At 63.1% G+C, this 21,266-nt stretch overlaps 1 protein-coding gene across 1 annotated transcript in view; it reads left to right on the plus strand.

The window, feature by feature from the left end:
* The window catches only part of LOC148138269 (integrin alpha-M-like), a 167,406-nt gene that overhangs the window by 72,512 nt on the left and 73,628 nt on the right, over positions 1-21,266 (plus strand). Inside the window, exons 12-14 of the mRNA XM_087981841.1 lie at positions 4,470-4,600; positions 4,904-5,044; positions 17,672-17,875. Coding sequence (XP_087837967.1) covers positions 4,470-4,600; positions 4,904-5,044; positions 17,672-17,875 — 476 coding nt within the window. The remainder of the gene's footprint in view (positions 1-4,469; positions 4,601-4,903; positions 5,045-17,671; positions 17,876-21,266) is intronic.

Below are 21,266 nucleotides of genomic sequence, written 5' to 3' on the forward strand. Positions count from 1 at the left end.
CTAGGGGGGTTCAGGTACATAATTCCTTGGAGTTTACGTCACACTTAGACAGGGGGCGGTTAACAAGGCATTATGCCCACTTGCCTTCGTTTCTTTTAGATCTTGGCGTGCCTAGGAGTTGGGACGTCGTGTTGGGGTTGTACAGGTCATTGGTGAGGCCTGTGTCCAGTCCTGGTCACCCTGTTACAGGAAGGATTTTATTAAAACCTGGAGAGTGTTCGGGAGGGATGTACCAGGAACGGGGGGGGGGTGGGGGGGGGTTTGAGTCGTAAGGAGAGGCTGGGATTTCTTTCACTGGAGTGTAGGGAGGTTTATAGAGAGGTTTATGGAGTCATGAGGGAGACACGGACAATGTGAATGGCAGCAGTCTGGGGGATTTTAAGATGAGGGGGCCAGCTTTCTATTGTGAGAGGGGAGAGTTTTACAGAAGACTTGGGGCGATTTATTTTTTTTCCCCCACACAGAGGGTGGTGCGTGTGTGGAATGAACTGTCAAGGCGAAGTGGTGGATGTGGGTACACTCACAAGGCTTGGAAAGACATGTGGATAAGTTCAAGAAACAGGAAAGGATTGCAGAGAGATATGGGCCAGGGGGCAGGCAGGTGGGGGCGAGCTGAGTTTGGGATTAGGGTCAGCATGGGCTGGTTGGACCGAAGGGTCTGTTTTGGTACTGTGTGACTGTATGTCGGGTAGTTGGGGATGGTAAACGCCACTGAACGCCAAGAGGCGATGGCTGGATCTCATTTCCCTGGTGAGCCCCAGTATGTGGATCCTGCGATGATAACGCTCTTGAGATGACCGTCTGATGGGCAGAGGGTGGAGTGAATGTTACTCCCACAGTCCAAGTCTGCATATTGTGCGGGTCTGGCTGAATATGCTGCCTCAGTCTGTTTAGAATTTGCAAACATCAAGCGAACCCAGGGAACTTGGTGTTGCGACTTCCAACCCTTTGTACATGACCCCTGCGACTGAGCCATTTCAGAGCTTATCGGTGGTTGCGAGCTGTTGGAGTCGCAGTCCAGATCATGCGGCTAACCCTCACTGATGCGATCTGACCGGAAAATACAACATCTGATCTGGGCCGCTGTGTGACAAAGCAGTTTTGGAACGAGAGATAACACTTGTTTGTTCAGAAAGAGCGTCAGTCCACTTTCATCACTTCCACAACACCACCACCCAACCCACCAACACCTCACACCCGAAGCTCCTGTCCCTCAGTGCTGACCCATCTGGTACAGTGACAACTCTGGGACTGAGGCAGACGTGCAAGCAGCTATGTGCAGCTCCCTCAGCGCTCTACCACCAACAGTACCCTCAGCCTCAGCGCTGAGCCTCCCACAGTGCGGGGCTCCCTCAGCGCTGACCCTCCCACAGTGCGGGGCTCCCTCAGCACTGACCCTCCCACAGTGCGGGGCTCCCTCAGCACTGACTCTCCCACAGTGCCCGCTCCCTCAGCACTGACCCTCCCACAGTGCGGGGCTCCCTCAGCGCTGACCCTCCCACAGCGCGGGGCTCCCTCAGCACTGACCGTCCCACAGTGCGGGGCTCCCTCAGCACTGACCCTCCCACAGTGCGGGGCTCACTCGGCGCTGACCCTCCCACAGTGCGGGGCTCCCTCAGCGCTGACCCTCCCACAGTGCGGGGCTCACTCGGCGCTGACCCTCCCACAGTGCGGGGCTCCCTCGGCGCTGACCCTCCCACAGTGCGGGGCTCCCTCAGCACTGACCCTCCCACAGTGCGGGGCTCCCTCAGCGCTGACCCTCCCACAGTGCGGGGCTCACTCGGCGCTGACCCTCCCACAGTGCGGGGCTCCCTCAGCGCTGACCCTCCCAGAGTGCGGGGCTCACTCGGCGCTGACCCTCCCACAGTGCGGGGCTCCCTCGGCGCTGACCCTCCCACAGTGCGGGGCTCCCTCAGCACTGACACTCCCACAGTGCGGGGCTCCCTCAGGCCTGACCCTCCCAGAGTGCGGAGCTCCCACAGTGCGGGGCTCCCTCAGCACTGACCCTCCCACAGTGCACACTCCCTCAGCACTGACCCTCCCACAGTGCGGGGCTCCCTCAGTGCTGACCCTCCCACAGTGCGGGGCTCCCTCGGCGCTGACCCTCCCACAGTGCGGGGCTCCCTCAGCGCTGACCCTCCCACAGCGCGGGGCTCCCTTAACACTGACCCTCCCACAGTGCGGGGCTCCCTCAGCGCTGACCCTCCCACAGTGCGGGGCTCCCTCAGCACTGACCCTCCCACAGTGCGGGGCTCCCTCAGCGCTGACCCTCCCACAGTGCGGGGCACCCTCAGCACTGACCCTCCCACAGTGCGGGGCTCCCTCAGCACTGACCCTCCCACAGTGCGGGGCTCCCTCGGCACTGACCCTCCCACAGTGCGGGGCTCCCTCGGGGCTGACCCTCCCACAGTGCGGGGCTCCCTCGGCGCTGACCCTCCCACAGTGCACACTCCCTCAGCCCTGACCCTCCCACAGTGCAGAGCTCCCTCAGCGCTGACCCTCCCACAGTGCGGGGCTCCCTCGGCGCTGACCCTCCCACAGTGCGGGGCTCCCTCAGCACTGACCCTCCCACAGCGCGGGGCTCCCTTAACACTGACCCTCCCACAGTGCGGGGCTCCCTCAGCGCTGACCCTCCCACAGTGCGGGGCTCCCTCGGCGCTGACCCTCCCACAGTGCACACTCCCTCAGCCCTGACCCTCCCACAGTGCGGGGCTCCCTCGGCGCTGACCCTCCCACAGTCCGGGGCTCCCTCAGCACTGACCCTCCCACAGTGCAGGGCTCCCTCAGCACTGACCCTCCCACAGTGCGGGGCTCCCTCAGCACTGACCCTCCCACAGTGCGGGGCTCCCTCAGCCCTGACCCTCCCACAGTGCCCGCTCCCTCGGCACTGACCCTCCCACAGTGCGGGGCTCCCTCAGTCCTGACCCTCCCACAGTGCAGGGCTCCCTCAGCCCTGACCCTCCCACAGTGCGGGGCTCCCTCAGCACTGACCCTCCCACAGTGCGGGGCTCCCTCGGCGCTGACCCTCCCACAGTGCGGGGCTCCCTCAGCCCTCACCCTCCCACAGTGTGGGGCTCCCTCAGCACTGACCCTCCCACAGTGCGGGGCTCCCTCGGCGCTGACCCTCCCACAGTGCGGGGCTCCCTCGGCCCTGACCCTCCGACAGTGCGGGGCTCCCTCGGCGCTGACCCTCCCACAGTGCGGGGCTCCCTCAGCACTGACCCTCCCACAGTGCGGGGCTCCCTCAGCACTGACCCTCCCACAGTGCGGGGCTCCCTCAGCACTGACCCTCCCACAGTGCGGGGCTCCCTCGGCGCTGACCCTCCCACAGTGCGGGGCTCTCTCAGCACTGACCCTCCCACAGTGCGGGGCTCCCTCAGCGCTGACCCTCCCACAGTGCGGGGCTCCCTCAGCGCTGACCCTCCCACAGTGCGGGGCTCCCTCAGCCCTGACCCTCCCACAGTGCGGGGTTCCCTCAGCGCTGACCCTCCCACAGTGCGGGGCTCCCTCAGCCCTGACCCTCCCACAGTGCGGGGCTCCCTCAGCCCTGACCCTCCCACAGTGCGGGGCTCCCTCAGCCCTGACCCTCCCACAGTGCGGGGCTCCCTCAGCACTGACCCTCCCACAGTGCGGGGCTCCCTCGGCGCTGACCCTCCCACAGTGCGGGGCTCCCTCGGCGCTGACCCTCCCACAGTGCGGGGCTCCCTCAGCGCTGACCCTCCCACAGTGCGGGGCTCCCTCAGCGCTGACCCTCCCACAGTGCGGGGCTCCCTCAGCACTGACCCTCCCACAGTGCGGGGCTCCCTCGGCGCTGACCCTCCCACAGTGCGGGGCTCCCTCAGCGCTGACCCTCCCACAGTGCGGGGCTCCCTCAGCCCTGACCCTCCCACAGTGCGGGGCTCCCTCAGCACTGACCCTCCCACAGTGCGGGGCTCCCTCTGCACTGACCCTCCCACAGTGCGGGGCTCCCTCAACCCTGACCCTCCCACAGTGCGGGGCTCCCTCAGCCCTGACCCTCCCACAGTGCGGGGCTCCCTCAGCCCTGACCCTCCCACAGTGCGGGGCTCCCTCGGCGCTGACCCTCCCACAGTGCGGGGCTCCCTCAGCCCTGACCCTCCCACAGTGCGGGGCTCCCTCAGCGCTGACCCTCCCACAGTGCGGGGCTCCCTCAGCGCTGACCCTCCCACAGTGCGGGGCTCCCTCAGCACTGACCCTCCCACAGTGCGGGGCTCCCTCAGCGCTGACCCTCCCACAGTGCGGGGCTCCCTCAGCACTGACCCTCCCACATTGCGGGGCTCCCTCAGCCCTGACCCTCCCACAGTGCGGGGCTCCCTCAGCCCTGCCTCTCTGCGTGGACTGTGGGAGACAAACCCATTCTAAGGTCAGCGTATGACGGTTGTGTGCTGATCCGCGCGAACGAGTTTATCAGATTGATGCTAATCTACAAATGGTTCGTTTCTAATCTCCAGGATACACTGTCAAAGAAGCCAGGAAAGGCAGGAGGAGGTTTTATGTCACTGGTGCACCCCGCTATCAGCACAAGGGACAAGTGTTGATCTTTGAGGGTCGGATTTTGAGGGACCATATTGTTGGCCATCAGGTTTGTAGCGCCCAGTTTAAATACAGATTCTGATGCTCTGGCAGGTATAAAACGCAGTCTTTCGCGCTGTCCGGGTGTCGTAAACTTTAAAAAAACACCGCAAGACTACGTAGGGCCGGCGCTGGCTTCGGGCTAAGTTGGCCAGCCAGGTCACACACCGAATGCCCGCAGCGTCCCGAGACCGCGGGTCCCACTTCTGATCCTCATCTTGCACGACGCGCCAGTTCCCCCCCCCACCTCCGCGAGGCACGCTTCGGTCAGTCCCGGCAAAACCCACGCCCTTTTTTTTATTTGCTCCGGCAGATCGGCTCGTATTTCGGTTCGGAGGTGTGCCCGGTAGACCTGAACGAAGACGGGCAGACTGACCTCCTGCTCGTCGGTGCCCCCATGTACCACCGCCCGCGGCACGGCGGCATGGTGACCGTGTACACCATGGGCTCCAGGGTAAGTCGGCTGACCGCAGACCTCGGCGAGATGCAAGGGTGGGAGGTGTGGACGTTCACCGGGGTTGGGCTGGGGGGTCAATGAGGATAGATGTAAGACACTGGGACTGTCCTCCCCAGGGAGAGAGGGAGAGGGAGGAGAGGGCAGACCTGGTCGAGGTGATCAGGGAGAGGGAGCCCGACACAGCAGGCCCCAGGGGGACAAGGGGGAAACGGGGTAAATCCAGAAAGACCGACAGAGAAGGCTCGACCCACCCGCAGGCCACACCCGACACCGACAACCGGCATCGCTATCCCAACCCAGACCCCCACCCCCTACACCTTCCACATCCACACCTCACACCCTCCACCCCTACATCCTACACCCTACACCCCCACACCCCACACCCTACACCCCCACACACTCCACCTCCACACCCACACCCTCCACCCCCGACACCGACAACCGGCATCCCTATCCCAACCCAGACCTCCACCCCCTACACCTTCCACATCCACACCCCACACCCTCCACCCCTACATCCTACACTCTACATCCCCACACCCCACACCCTACACCCCCACACCCCACACCCTACACCCACACACCCCACACCCTACATCCCCACACCCCACACCCTCCACCCCCGACACCGACAACCGGCATCCCTATCCCAACCCAGACCCCCACCCCCTACACCTTCCACATCCACACCCCACACCCTCCACCCCTACATCCTACACCCTACACCCCCACACCCCACACCCTACACCCCCACACACTCCACCTCCACACCCACACCCTCCACCCCCGACACCGACAACCGGCATCCCTATCCCAACCCAGACCCCCACCCCCTACACCTTCCACATCCACACCCCACACCCTCCACCCCTACATCCTACACCCTACACCCCCACACCCCACACCCTACACCCCTACATCCTACACCCTACACCCCCACACCCCACACCCTACACCCACATACCCCACACCATACACCCACGACACCGACAACCGGCATCCCTATCCCAACCCAGACCCCCACCCCCTACACCTTCCACATCCACACCCCACACCCTCCACCCCTACATCCAACACCCTACACCCCCACACCCCACACCCTACACCCCCACACCCCACACCCTACACCCACACACCCCACACCCTCCACCCCTACATCCCAGACCCTACATCCCCACACCCTACACCCTACACCCACATACCCCACACCCTACACCCACGACACCGACAACCGGCATCCCTATCCCAACCCAGACCCCCACCCCCACACCCTCCACACCCACACCCTACACCCCCACACCCTATTCCCCCACACCCTACACCCACACACCCCACACCCTACACCCTACACCCCCACACCCTACACCCACACACCCTACACCCCCACCCCTACACCCTACACCCACACACCCTACACCCTCCACCCCTACACCCCCACACCCCACACCCTATACCCTACACCCCCACACCCCACACCCTAAACCCTACTCCCCCACACCCTACACCCTCCACCCCTACACCCCCACACCCCACACCCTACACCCTACACCCCCACACCCCACACCCTAAACCCTACACCCCCACCCCTACACCCTACACCCCCACACCCCACACCCTAAACCCTACTCCCCCACACCCTACACCCTCCACCCCCACACCCTACACCCCACACCCTAATCCCAACACCCCCACACCCTACACCCTCCACCCTACACCCCCACACCCCACACCCTACACCCCACACCCCACACCCTAAACCCTACACCCCCACACCCTAAACCCTACACCCCCACACCCCACACCCTAAACCCTACACCCCCACACCCTACACCCTACACCCCCACACCCTCCACCCCTACACCCTACACCCTGACACCCCACACCCTAAACCCTACACCCCCACACACTACACCCTACACCCCCACACCCTACACCCTCCAACCCTACACCCTACACCCCCACACCCTAAACCCTACACCCTACACCCCCACACCCTACACCCTACACCCCACACCCCACACCCTACACTCCCACACCCCACACCCTCCACTCCCACACCCCACACCCTACACCCCCACACCATACACCCTCCACCCCTACACCCTACACCCCCACACCCCACACCCTACACTCCCACACCCCACACCCTACACCCCCACACCATACACCCTCCACCCCTACACCCCTACACCCCCACACCCCACACCCTACACTCCCACACCCCACACCCAACACCCCCACACCATACACCCTCCACCCCTACACCCTACACCCACACCCTACGCCCACACACCCCACACCCTCCACCTCCACACCCTCCACCCCCACTCCCAAACCTCCACCCTCCCCGTCCATCTCGACACACATACCCTCCACCCCCCCACACACTCCACCCCCACACACTCCACCCCACACATTCCACCCCACACCCTCCACCCCTACACCCTCCACCTCCACACCCTCCACCCCCACACCCTAAACCCTACACCCTACATCCCCACACCCCACACCCTAAACCCTACACCCCCACACCCTACACCCTACACCCCCACACCCTACACCCTCCACCCCTACACCCTACAACCCCATACCCTACACCCTCCACCCCTACACCCTACACCCCCATACCCTAAACCCTACACCCTACACCCCCACACTCCACACCCTAAACCCTCCACCCCCACACCCTAAACCCTACACCCCCACACCCTACACCCTACACCCCCACACCCTAAACCCTACACCTCCACCCTACAACCTACACCCCACACCCTAAACCCTACACCCACACACCCTACACCCTCCACCCCTACACCCCCACACCCCACACCCTACACCCCCACACCCTACACCCTACACCCCCACACCCTAAACCCTACACCCTCCACCCTACACATTACACCCCACACCCTAAACCCTACACCCCCACACCCTAAACCCTACACCCTCCACCCCTACACCCTACACCCCACACCCCACACCCTAAACCCTACACCCCCACATCCTAAACCCTACACCCCCACACCCTAAACCCTACACCCCCAGACCCTAAACCCTACACCCACACACCCTACACCCTCCACCCCTACACCCTACACCCCCACACCCTAAACCCTACACCCCCACACCCTACACCCTACACCCCCACACCCTAAACCCTACACCTCCACCCTACACCCTACACCCCACACCCTAAACCCTACACCCCCACACCCTAAACCCTACACCCTCCACCCCTACACCCTACACCCCACACCCCACACCCTAAACCCTACACCCCCACACCCCAAACCCTACACCTCCACCCTACACCCGACACCCCACACCCTAAACCCTACACCCCCACACCCTAAACCCTCCACCCCTACACCCTACACCTCCACACCCCACACGCTACACTCCCACTTCCCACACCCTACACCCCCACACCCCACACCCTACACCCACACACCCCACACCCTACACCCTACACCCCAACACCCTCCACCCCACCCCAACACCATACACCTCCAACCCCACACCCAACACCCCCACACCCTACACCCTCACACCCTACACCCTCCATCCCCACACCGTACACCCCCACACCCTACACCTCCACCCCCACACCCTCCACCCCCACACCCTACACCCCCACACCCTACACCCCCACCCCACACCCTCCATCCCCACACCCTCCATCCCCACACCCTACACCCCAACACCCTACACCTCCACCCCCACACCCTCCACCCCCACACCCTACACCCCCACACCCTACACCCCCACCCCACACCCTCCATCCCCACACCCTCCATCCCCACACCCTACACCCCAACACCCTACACCCTACACCCTCCACCCCCACACCCTCCACCCCCACACCCTACACCCCCACACCCTACACCCCAACACCCTACACCCCCACACCCTACACCCTCCACCCCCACACCCTACACCCCAACACCCTACACCCCAACACCCTACACCCCCACACCCTACACCCTCCACCCCCACACCCTCCACCCCCACACCCTCCATCCCCACACCGTACACCCCCACACCCTACACCCCCACACCCTACACCCCCACACCCTACACCTCCACCCCCACACCCTACACCCCCACACCCTACACCTCCACCCCCACACCCTACACCCCCACACCCTACACCTCCACCCCCACACCCTACACCCCCACACCCTCCACCCCCACACCCTACACCCCAACACCCTCCACCCCCACACCCTCCACCTCCACGCCCACACCCTCCACCCCAAACCCACGCCCTCTACCCTTGACCCCCACAAACTACACCTCCACATCCTCTACCCCCACAATCCCCACCCCCACACCCTCCACCTCTCTCCCACCTTCCGCCAAGTCCATTCAAACATCATCCAGCCATCTCCCCCAACCACATCCACCTTTATCCCAACCCACTCCAACTCTACCCAACCCTGACCAACTAGACTCAAATATCCTCCGTTCCTACTCAACCCCCGTCCAGCCCCTACACCCCCTTCCTATCTCTGTAACCCCCTATACCCCCTCCCTATCTCTGTAACCCCCCAACACCCCCTTCCTATCTCTGTAACCCCCTACACCCCCTCCCTATCTCTGTAACCCCCTACAACCCCTCCCTATCTCTGTAACCCCCTACACCCCCTCCCTATCCCTGTAACCCCCAAACACCCCCTCCCTATCCCTGTAACCCCGCTACACCTCCTCCCTATCTCTGTAACCCCCTACACCCCCTCCCTATCTCTGTAACCCCCTACACCCCCTCCGTATCTCTGTAACCCCCTGCACCCCCTCCCTATCCCTGTAACCCCCTACACCCCCTCCCTGTCTCTGTAACCCCCTACATCCCCCTCCCTATCCCTGTAACCCCCTACACCCCTCCCTATCCTTGTAACCCCCTACACCCCCTCCCTATCTCTGTAACCCCCTACAGCCCCTCCCTATCCCTGTAACCCCCTACACCACCTCCCTATCTCTGTAACCCCCTACACCCCCTCCCTATCCCTGTAACCCCCTACACCCCCTCCCTATCCCTGTAACCACCTACACCCCCTCCCTATCTCTGTAACCCCCTACACCCCCTCCCTATCTCTGTAACCCCCGACACCCCCTCCCTATCTCTGTAACCCCCCTACACCCCCTCCCTATCTCTGTAACCCCCTACACCCCCCTCCCTATCTCTGTAACCCCCTACACCCCCTCCCTATCCCTGTAACCCCCTACACCCCCTCCCTATCTCTGTAACCCCCTACACCCCCCTCCCTATCCCTGTAACCCCCTACACCCCCTCCCTATCTCTGTAATTCCCTACACCCCCTCCCTGTCTCTGTAACCCCCTACACCCCCTCCCTATCCCTGTAACCCCCTACACCCCCTCCCTATCTCTGTAACTCCCTACACCCCCTCCCTATCCCTGTAACCCCCTACCTCCCTCCCTATCTCTGTAACCCCCCTACACCCCCTCCCTATCTCTGTAACCCCCTACACCCCTCCCTATCTCTGTAACTCCCTACACCCCCTCCCTATCCCTGTAACCCCCTACACCTCCTCGCTATCCCTGTAACCCCCTACACCCCCTCCCTATCCCTGTAACCCCCTACACCCTTCCCTATCCCTGTAACCCCCTACACCCTTCCCTATCTCTGTAACTCCCTACACCCCCTCCCTATCTCTGTAACCCCCCTACAGCCCCTCCCTATCTCTGTAACCCCCTACACTCCCTTCCCTATCTCTGTAACTCCCTACACCCCCTCCCTATCCCTGTAACCCCCTACACCCCCTCCCTATCTCTGTAACCCCCTACATCCCCCTCCCTATCTCTGTAACTCCCTACACCCCCTCCCTATCTCTGTAACCCCCTACACTCCCTTCCCTATCTCTGTAACTCCCTACACCCCCTCCCTATCCCTGTAACCCCCTACACCCCCTCCCTATCTCTGTAACCCCCTACATCCCCCTCCCTATCTCTGTAACCCCCTACATCCCCCTCCCTATCCCTGTAACCCCCTACACCTCCTCCCTATCTCTGTAACCCCCTATACCCCCCTCCCTATCTCTGTAACCCCCTACACCCCCTCCCTATCTCTGTAACCCCCTACACCCCCTCCCTATCTCTGTAACCCCCTACACCCCCTCCCTATCTCTGTAACCCCCCTACACCCCCTCCCTATCTCGGGACCCCCCTATACCCCCTCCCTATCTCTGTAACCCCCTACACCCCCTCCCTATCTCTGTAACCCCCCTACACCCCCTCCCTATCCCTGTAACCCCCTATACCCCCTCCCTATCTCTGTAACCCCCTATACCCTCTCCCTATCCCTGTAACCCCCTATACCCCCTCCCTATCTCTGTAACCCCCTATACCCCCTCCCTATCTCTGTAACCCCCTACACCCCCTCCCTATCTCTGTAACCCCCCTACACCCCCTCCCTATCCCTGTAACCCCCTATACCCCCTCCCTATCTCTGTAACCCCCTATACCCCCTCCCTATCCCTGTAACCCCCTATACCCCCTCCCTATCCCTGTAACCCCCTATACCCCCTCCCTATCTATGTAGCCCCCTACACCCCCTCCCTATCCCTGTAACCCCCTATACCCCCTCCCTATCTCTGTAACCCCCTACACCCCCTCCCTATCTCTGTAACCCCCTATACCCCCTCCCTGTCTCTGTAACCCCCTACACCCCCTCCCTATCCCTGTAACCCCCTATACCCCTTCCCTATCTCTGTAACCCCCTACACCCCCTCCCTATCTCTGTAACCCCCCTACACCCCCTCCCTATCTCGGGACCCCCCTATACCCCCTCCCTATCTCTGTAACCCCCTACACCCCCTCCCTATCTCTGTAACCCCCCTACACCCCCTCCCTATCCCTGTAACCCCCTATACCCCCTCCCTATCTCTGTAACCCCCTATACCCTCTCCCTATCCCTGTAACCCCCTATACCCCCTCCCTATCCCTGTAACCCTCTATACCCCTTCCCTATCTCTGTAACCCCCTACACCCCCCTCCCTATCTCTGTAACCCCCCTACACCCCCTCCCTATTTCTGTAACCCCTTACACCTCCTCCCTATCTCTGTAACCCCCTACACCACCTCCCTATCTCTGTAACCCCCTACACCCCCTCCCTATCTCTGTAACGCCCTACACCCCCTCCCTATCTCTGTAACCCCCCTACACCTCCTCCCTATCTCTGTAACCCCCTACACCACCTCCCTATCTCTGTAACCCCCCTACACCCCCTCCCTATCTCTGTAACCCCCTACACCCCCTCCCTATCTCTGTAACCCCCTACACCCCCCTCCCTATCTCTGTAACCCCCCTACACCCCCCTCCCTATCTCTGTAACCCCCTACACCCCCCTCCCTATCTCTGTAACCCCCCTACACCCCCCTCCCTATCTCTGTAACCCCCCTACACCCCCTCCCTATCTCTGTAACCCCCCTACACCCCCTCCCTATCTCTGTAACCCCCTACACCCCCCTCCCTATCTCTGTAACCCCCCTACACCCCCCTCCCTATCTCTGTAACCCCCTACACCCCCTCCCTATCTCTGTAACCCCCTACACCCCCTCCCTATCTCTGTAACCCCCCTACACCCCCTCCCTATCCCTGTAACCCCCTATACACCCTCCGGATCTCTGCGCCTGCGCAATCCTGTCCTGAGCAGGTCCCCCTCCCCCCCCCCCAAGTCTTTCCCCTTGCTCTGCCATTGCAGGGCCTGGCCTAGCGGGCAGTGGTCCTGAGGTCAGGAACTCCTTCCACGGATCCCTGAGCTGCCCGTCAAACCCTCCTGCTCCCTGCTTCAAGCTGCCTCAGCGCTGGCTGCCGGATGTTCACTCCTTGGCTGAGCCCCCACCAACACGCTAGGCGCCATATCAATTCGCAGTTAGGGCGCTCGAGTGAAGGAACGTGATTGGAGGCAGCAGCAGCAGCTCAGGGCCCCTGGAGCCTGTCCCTGAGCAGACACTAACCTGTCATCAGACTCAGGCTTGGGGTGGGGGGGGGGGGGGGGGGAGTGGGGAAGGGTAGGAACAGCTGATGGTCTATTCACCAGGGATGCTGCCGGAGAGCAGCAAGGCAGGGCAGGGCAGGGCAGGGCAGGGGCAGGGAGAGTGGGGCAACGGCAGGGGGAGCAGGGGGGGGTGGGTGAGGACAGGGAGCGAGCAGTATGCTGAGCACTCACTCACCTTCCACCACCACCATTACCCCGGGCCCCTGTCTCTGTCTCCCACCTCCCCCCGCCTCCTCTCTCTCCCTGCCACCCCTCTCCCTCTCTCCCCTCTCTCCCCCCTCTCTCCCCTCTCTCCCCCCTCTCCCCCCTCTCCCTCCTCTCTCCCCTCTCTCCCCTCTCTCCCCCCTCTCCCCTCTCACCCTCCTCCTCTCCTCTCTCCCCTCTCTCCCCCCTCCCTCCTCTCTCTCCTCTCTCCCTCTCTCCCCCCTCTCCCCCCCCACTCCCCCTCTCTCCTCCCTCTCCCCCCTCTCCCCCCTCTCCCCTCTCCCCTCTCCCCTCTCTCCCCCTCTCCCCCCTCCCCTCTCCCCCTCTCTCCTCTCCCTCCCCCCTCCCCTCTCTCACCCCTCTCCCCCCTCTCCCCTCTCTCCCCTCTCCCCCCCTCTCCCCTCTCTCCCCTCCCCTCTCTCCTCTCTCCCCTCTCCCCTCTCTCCCCTCTCTCCTCTCCCTCTCCCCTCTCTCCCCTCTCTCCCCTCTCTCCCCCCTCTCCCCTCTCCCCTCTCTCCCCCCTCTCCTCTCCCTCTCTCTCCTCCTCTCCTCTCCTCTCTCCTCTCTCTCCCTCCACCCCTCCCCTCTCCCCTCCCTCTCCCCTCTCTCCCCCCTCTCCCCCTCTCTCCCCTCTCCCCTCTCTCCCCTCTCCCCCCTCTCCCCTCTCTCCCTTCTCCCCTCTCTCCCCTCTCTCCCTCTCTCCCCTCTCTCTCCTCTCTCTCCCTGCACCCCTCCCTCTCCCCTCTCTCCCCTCTCTCCCCCTCTCCCCCCTCTCCCCTCTCTCCCCTCTCTCCCCTCTCTCCCCCCTCTCCCCTCTCTCCTCTCTCTCTCCTCTCTCCTCTCTCTCTCCTCTCTCTCCTGCCACCCCTCTCCCTCTCCCCTCTCTCCCCTCTCCCCCCTCTCCCTCTCCCCCCTCTCCCCTCTCTCCCCTCTCCCCTCTCTCCCCTCTCTACCCTCTCTCTCCTCTCTCTCCCTGCCACCCCTCTCCCTCTCCCCTCTCTCCCTCTCTCCCCTCTCCCCCCTCTCCCCCTCTCTCCCCTCCCGTCTCCCCTCTCTCCCCTCTCTCTCCTCTCTCTCCTCTCTCTCCCTGCCACCCCTCTCCCCCCCTCTCCCCTCTCTCCCCTCTCTCCCCCCTCTCCCTCCTCTCTCTCCTCTCTCCCCTCTCTCCCCTCTCTCCCCTCTCTCTCCTCTCTCTCCTCTCTCCCCTCTCCCCCTCTCTCTCCTCTCCACCCTCTCCCACCACCCCCGTCTCCCTCTCCCCTCTCCCCTCTCTCCCCTCACTCCCACACTCCTCCCACCATCCCCCCTTCACTCCCCTCCCTCTCTCCCTCTCCCTCTCCCCTCTCTCTCCTCTCTCTCTCTGCCACCCATCTCCCCTCACTCCCCCTCTCTCTCCTCTCTCTCCTCTCTCCCCTCTCTCCCCCTCTCTCTCTCCTCTCTCTCCTCTCTCCCTGCCACCCCCTCCCCTCTCCCCCTCTCTCTCCTCTCTCCCTGCCACCCCGTCTCCCTCTCCCCTCTCCCCCCTCTCCCCTCTCTCCCCTCTCTCCCCTCTCTCTCCTCTCTCTCTCTGCCACCCTTCTCCCCTCTCTCCCCTCTCTCCCCTCTCTCCCCTCTCTCCCCCCTCTCCCCTCTCTCCCCTCTCTCCCCTCTCCCCTCTCTCCCCTCTCCCCTCTCTCCCCTCTCTCCCCTCTCCCCTCTCTCCCCTCTCTCCTCTCCCTCTCCCCTCTCTCCCCTCTCTCCCCTCTCTCCCCCCTCTCCCCTCTCTCCCCTCTCTCCCCCCTCTCCCCTCTCTCCTCTCTCTCTCCTCTCTCCTCTCTCTCTCCTCTCTCTCCCTGCCACCCCTCTCCCTCTCCCCTCCCTCTCCCCTCTCTCCCCCCTCTCCCCTCTCTCCCCTCTCTCCCCTCTCCCCTCTCTCCCCCTCTCCCCCCCTCTCCCCACTCTCCCTTCTCCCCTCTCTCCCCTCTCTCCCCTCTCTCCCCTCTCTCTCCTCTCTCTCCCTGCCACCCCTCTCCCTCTCCCCTCTCTCCCCTCTCTCCCCCTCTCTCCCCCCTCTCCCCTCTCTCCCCTCTCTCCCCTCTCTCCCCCCTCTCCCCTCTCTCCTCTCTCTCTCCTCTCTCCTCTCTCTCTCCTCTCTCTCCCTGCCACCCCTCTCCCTCTCCCCTCTCTCCCCTCTCCCCCCTCTCCCTCTCCCCCCTCTCCCCTCTCTCCCCTCTCCCTCTCTCCCCTCTCTACCCTCTCTCTCCTCTCTCTCCCTGCCACCCCTCTCCCTCTCCCCTCTCTCCCCTCTCTCCCCTCTCCCCCCTCTCCCCTCTCTCCCCCGTCTCCCCTCTCTCCCCTCTCTCTCCTCTCTCTCCTCTCTCTCCCTGCCACCCCTCTCCCCCCTCTCCCCTCTCTCCCCTCTCTCCCCCCTCTCCCTCCTCTCTCTCCTCTCTCCCCTCTCTCCCCTCTCTCTCCTCTCTCTCCTCTCTCCCCTCTCTCCCCTCTCTCTCCTCTCTCTCCTCTCTCTCCCTGCCACCCCTCTCCCCTCTCCCCCCTCTCTCTCCTCTCTCCCTGCCACCCCGTCTCCCTCTCCCCTCTCCCCTCTCTCCCCTCTCTCCCCTCTCTCTCCTCTCTCTCCCTGCCTTCTCTCCCTCTCCCTCTCCCCTCTCTCTCCTCTCTCTCTCTGCCACCCTTCTCCCCTCTCTCCCCTCTCTCTCCTCTCTCTCCTCTCTCCCCTCTCTCCCCTCTCTCTCCTCTCTCTCCTCTCTCCCTGCCACCCCGTCTCCCTCTCCCCTCTCCCCCCTCTCCCCTCTCTCCCCTCTCTCCCCTCTCTCTCCTCTCTCTCCCTGCCTTCTCTCCCTCTCCCTCTCCCTCTCCCCTCTCTCTCCTCTCTCTCTCTGCCACCCTTCTCCCCTCTCTCCCCTCTCTCCCCTCTCTCCCCTCTCTCTCCTCTCTCTCCCTGCCTTCTCTCCCTCTCCCCTCTCTCCCCTCTCTCCCCTCTCTCTCCTCTCTCTCCCTGCCTTCTCTCCCTCTCCCCTCTCTCCCCTCTCTCTCCTCTCTCTCCCTGCCTTCTCTCCCTCTCCCTCTCCCTCTCTCCCCTCTCTCCCCTCTCTCCCCTCTCTCTCCTCTCTCTCCCTGCCTTCTCTCCCTCTCCCCTCTCTCCCCTCTCTCTCCTCTCTCTCCTCTCTCTCCCTGCCACCCCTCTCCCCCCTCTCCCCTCTCTCCCCTCTCTCCCCCCTCTCCCTCCTCTCTCTCCTCTCTCCCCTCTCTCCCCTCTCTCCCCTCTCTCTCCTCTCTCTCCTCTCTCCCCTCTCTCCCCTCTCTCTCCTCTCTCTCCTCTCTCTCCCTGCCACCCCTCTCCCCTCTCCCCCCTCTCTCTCCTCTCTCCCTGCCACCCCGTCTCCCTCTCCCCTCTCCCCCCTCTCCCCTCTCTCCCCTCTCTCCCCTCTCTCTCCTCTCTCTCCCTGCCTTCTCTCCCTCTCCCTCTCCCCTCTCTCTCCTCTCTCTCTCTGCCACCCTTCTCCCCTCTCTCCCCTCTCTCCCCTCTCTCCCCTCTCTCTCCTCTCTCTCCCTGCCTTCTCTCCCTCTCCCCTCTCTCCCCTCTCTCCCCTCTCTCTCCTCTCTCTCCCTGCCTTCTCTCCCTCTCCCCTCTCTCCCCTCTCTCCCCTCTCTCTCCTCTCTCTCCCTGCCTTCTCTCCCTCTCCCTCTCCCCTCTCTCCCCTCTCTCCCCTCTCTCCCCTCTCTCTCCTCTCTCTCCCTGCCTTCTCTCCCTCTCCCCTCTCTCCCCTCTCTCCCCTCTCTCCCCTCTCTCTCCTCTCTCTCCCTGCCTTCTCTCCCTCTCCCCTCTCTCCCCTCTCTCCCCTCTCTCCCCTCTCTCTCCTCTCTCTCCCTGCCACCCCCTCTCCCTCTCCCTCTCCTCTCTCTCTCCCCCGCCTCCTCTCTCTCCCTGCCTCCTCTCCCTCTCCCTCTCCCCTCTCTCTCCCCCGCCTCCTCTCTCTCCCTGCCTCCTCTCTCTCTCCCTCTCCCCTCTCTCTTCCCCCGCCTCCTCTCCCTCTCCCTCTCCCCTCTCTCTCTCCCTCTCCCCTCTCTCTCCCCCCACCTCCTCTCTCTCCCTGCCTCCTCTCTCTCTCCCTCTCCCCTCTCTCTTCCCCCACCTCCTCTCTCTCTCCCTCTCCCCTCTCTCTCCCTGCCTCCTCTCTCTCTCCCTCTCCCCTCTCTCTCTCCTCTGCCTCCTCTCCCTCTCCCCCTCCCCTCTCTATCCCTGCCTCCTCTCTCCATCTTTACCCTCCCTCTCTCTACTCCATCATTCCATCTCTGTCTCCCACTCTCTGTCCCTCTCTCTCCCTCCCTCTCTCTCCGCCTCCTCTTCCTCTCTCTCTCTGTCTCCCTCTCTCTCTCTCTCTGCCCTCTCTCTCCCCTCAGGGTGCGTTGAAGGAGGTCGGCTCACTGCAGGGACAGACGGGTCAGACACTGGGAAGATTTGGGAGCGCTATCGCACAGCTGACAGACCTCAATGGGGACGGTTACCGAGACGTGGCGATTGGAGCGCCCCTGGAGAATGCCCACAGCGGTGCCATCTATATCTACCACGGTACCAAGGACCGTATCAAGCAGACAGCCAGCCAGGTGAGAACGGGCATCGACCCTTCAACCCTCTCTCCCTGCCCACCCCTCCTTCCCCCCCCAATCTCTCTCTCTGTCCCCCCCAGTCTCTCTCTCTCTCCCCCCAGTCTCTCTCTCTCTCTCCCCCCCAGTCTCTCTCTCTCTCTCCCTCCCAGTCTCTCTCTCTCTCCTCCCCCAGTCTCTCTCTCTCCCTCCCCCTCAGTCTCTCTCTCTCTCTCCCCCCAGTCTCTCTCTCTCTCTCTCCCCCCAGTCTCTCTCTCTCTCTCTCTCCCCCAGTCTCTCTCTCTCTCCCCCCAGTCTCTCTCTCTCTCCCCCCAGTCTCTCTCTCTCTGTCCCCCCCAGTCTCTCTCTCTCTCCCCCCCCAGTCTCTCTCTCTCTCTCTCACACTCTCTCTCTCCCCCCAGTCTCTCTCTCTCTCCCCCGTCTCTCTCTCTCTCTCCCCCCGTCTCTCTCTCTCTCCCCCCCCAGTCTCTCTCTCTCTCCCGCCCAGTCTCTCTCTCTCTCCCCCCCCAGTCTCTCTCTCTCTCTCCCCCCCAGTCTCTCTCTCTCTCTCCCCCCATCTCTCTCTCTCTCTCCCCCCGTCTCTCTCTCTCTCTCCCCCCCAGTCTCTCTCTCTCTCCCACCCAGTCTCTCTCTCTCTCCCCCCCAGTCTCTCTCTCTCTCCCCCCATCTCTCTCTCTCTCTCCCCCCGTCTCTCTCTCTCTCTCCCCCAGTCTCTCTCTCTCTCCCACCCAGTCTCTCTCTCTCTCCCACCCAGTCTCTCTCTCTCTCCCCCCCAGTCTCTCTCTCTCTCTCTCCCCCCAGTCTCTCTCTCTCTCTCTCCCCCCAGTCTCTCTCTCTCTCTCTCCCCCAGTCTCTCTCTCTCCCCCCCAGTCTCTCTCTCTCTCCCCCCCAGTCTCTCTCTCTCTCTCCCCCCAGTCTCTCTCTCTCTCCCCCCCAGTCTCTCACTCTCTCTCCCCCCCAGTCTCTCTCTCTCCCCCCCCAGTCTCTCTCTCTCTCTCTCTCTCACACTCTCTCTCTCCCCCCAGTCTCTCTCTCTCTCTCCCCCGTCTCTCTCTCTCTCCCCCCAGTCTCTCTCTCTCCCTCCCCCCAGTCTCTCTCTCTCCCCACCCCCCAGTCTCTCTCTCTCTCTCTCTCCCCCAGTCTCTCTCTCTCTCTCTCTCTCCCCCCCCCCAGTCTCTCTCTCTCTCTCTCCCCCCAGTCTCTCTCTCTCTCCCTCCCCCCAGTCTCTCTCTCTCCCTCCCCCCAGTCTCTCTCTCTCCCCTCAGTCTCTCTCTCTCTCTCTCCCCCCCCCCAGTCTCTCTCTCTCTCTCCCCCCAGTCTCTCTCTCTCTCTCTCCCCCCCAGTCTCTCTCTCTCTCTCCCCCCCAGTCTCTCTCTCTCTCTCCCCCCAGTCTCTCTCTCTCTCCCCCGTCTCTCTCTCTCTCCCCCCGTCTCTCTCTCTCTCCCCCCCAGTCTCTCTCTCTCTCCCGCCCAGTCTCTCTCTCTCTCCCCCCCAGTCTCTCTCTCTCTCTCCCCCCCAGTCTCTCTCTCTCTCTCCCCCCATCTCTCTCTCTCTCCCCCCGTCTCTCTCTCTCTCTCCCCCCCAGTCTCTCTCTCTCCCACCCAGTCTCTCTCTCTCTCCCCCCCAGTCTCTCTCTCTCTCCCCCCGTCTCTCTCTCTCTCTCCCCCCGTCTCTCTCTCTCTCTCCCCCAGTCTCTCTCTCTCTCCCACCCAGTCTCTCTCTCTCTCCCACCCAGTCTCTCTCTCTCTCCCCCCCAGTCTCTCTCTCTCTCTCCCCCCAGTCTCTCTCTCTCTCTCTCCCCCCAGTCTCTCTCTCTCTCTCTCCCCCAGTCTCTCTCTCTCCCCCCCAGTCTCTCTATCTCTCCCCCCCAGTCTCTCTCTCTCTCTCCCCCCAGTCTCTCTCTCTCTCCCCCCCCCAGTCTCTCACTCTCTCTCCCCCCCAGTCTCTCTCTCTCCCCCCCCAGTCTCTCTCTCTCTCTCTCTCTCCCCCCCCAGTCTCTCTCTCTCTCTCTCCCCCCAGTCTCTCTCTCTCTCCCTCCCCCCAGTCTCTCTCTCTCCCTCCCCCCAGTCTCTCTCTCTCCCCTCAGTCTCTCTCTCTCTCTCTCCCCCCCCAGTCTCTCTCTCTCTCTCCCCCCAGTCTCTCTCTCTCTCTCCCCCCCAGTCTCTCTCTCTCTCTCTCTCTCCCCCCCAGTCTCTCTCTCTCTCTCCCCCCCAGTCTCTCTCTCTCTCTCCCCCAGTCTCTCTCTCTCTCCCCCCAGTCTCTCTCTCTCTCTCTCCCAGTCTCTCTCTCTCTCCCCCCAGTCTCTCTCTCTCTCTCCCCCCAGTCTCTCTCTCTCTCCCCCCAGTCTCTCTCTCTCTCTCTCTCCCCCCAGTCTCTCTCTCTCTCCATCCCCAGTCTCTCTCTCTCTCCCTCCCCAGTCTCTCTCTCTCTCTCCCCAGTCTCTCTCTCTCTCTCCCCCAGTCTCTCTCTCCCCCCAGTCTCTCTCTCTCTCTCTCTCCCCCCAGTCTCTCTCTCTCTCTATCTCTCTCCCCAGTCTCTCTCTCCCTCCCCCCAGTCTCGCTCTCTCTCCACCCAGTCTCTCTCTCTCTCTCTCTCCCCAGTCTCTCTTTCTCCCTCCCCCCAGTCTCTCTCTCTCCCCCTCTCCCCAGTCTCTCTCTCCCTCCCCCCAGTCTCTCTCTCTCTCCCCCCCCAGTCTCTCTCTCTCTCTCTCCCCCCAGTCTCTCTCTCTCTCTCCCCCCAGTCTCTCTCTCTCTCCCCCCAGTCTCTCTCTCTCCCCCAGTCTCTCTCTCTCCCCCCCCCAGTCTCTCTCTCTCTCCCCCCCAGTCTCTCTCTCTCTCTCCCCCCAGTCTCTCTCTCTCTCCCCCCAGTCTCTCTCTCTCCCCCAGTCTCTCTCTCTCCCCCCCCAGTCTCTCTCTCTCTCCCCCCCAGTCTCTCTCTCTCTCTCCCCCCAGTCTCTCTCTCTCTCCCCCCCAGTCTCTCTCTCTCTCTCCCCCCAGTCTCTCTCTCTCTCCCCCCCAGTCTCGCTCTCGCTCTCCCCCCAGTCTCTCTCTCTCTCCCCCCAGTCTCTCTCTCGCTCTCTCCCCCCCAGTCTCTCTCTCTCTCCCCCCAGTCTCTCAGTCTCTCTCTCTCTCTCCCCCCCAGTCTCTCTCTCTCTCTCTCTCCCCCAGTCTCTCTCTCTCTCTCTCTCTCCCCCCCAGTCTCTCTCTCTCTCTCTCTCTCCCCCCAGTCTCTCTCTCTCTCACTCCCCCCAGTCTCTCTCTCTCTCCCCCCCCAGTCTCTCTCTCTCTCTCCCCCCCCAGTCTCTCTCTCTCTCACTCCCCCCAGTCTCTCTCTCTCTCTCCCTCCCCCCCAGTCTCTCTCTCTCCCCTCCCCCAGTCTCTATCTGTGTCTG

The sequence above is a fragment of the Chiloscyllium plagiosum genome, unplaced genomic scaffold (genome assembly GCF_037043375.1).
Source record: "Chiloscyllium plagiosum isolate Xiang-an unplaced genomic scaffold, Cpla_swu_hap1 HiC_scaffold_41, whole genome shotgun sequence".
NCBI lineage: Eukaryota > Metazoa > Chordata > Chondrichthyes > Orectolobiformes > Hemiscylliidae > Chiloscyllium > Chiloscyllium plagiosum.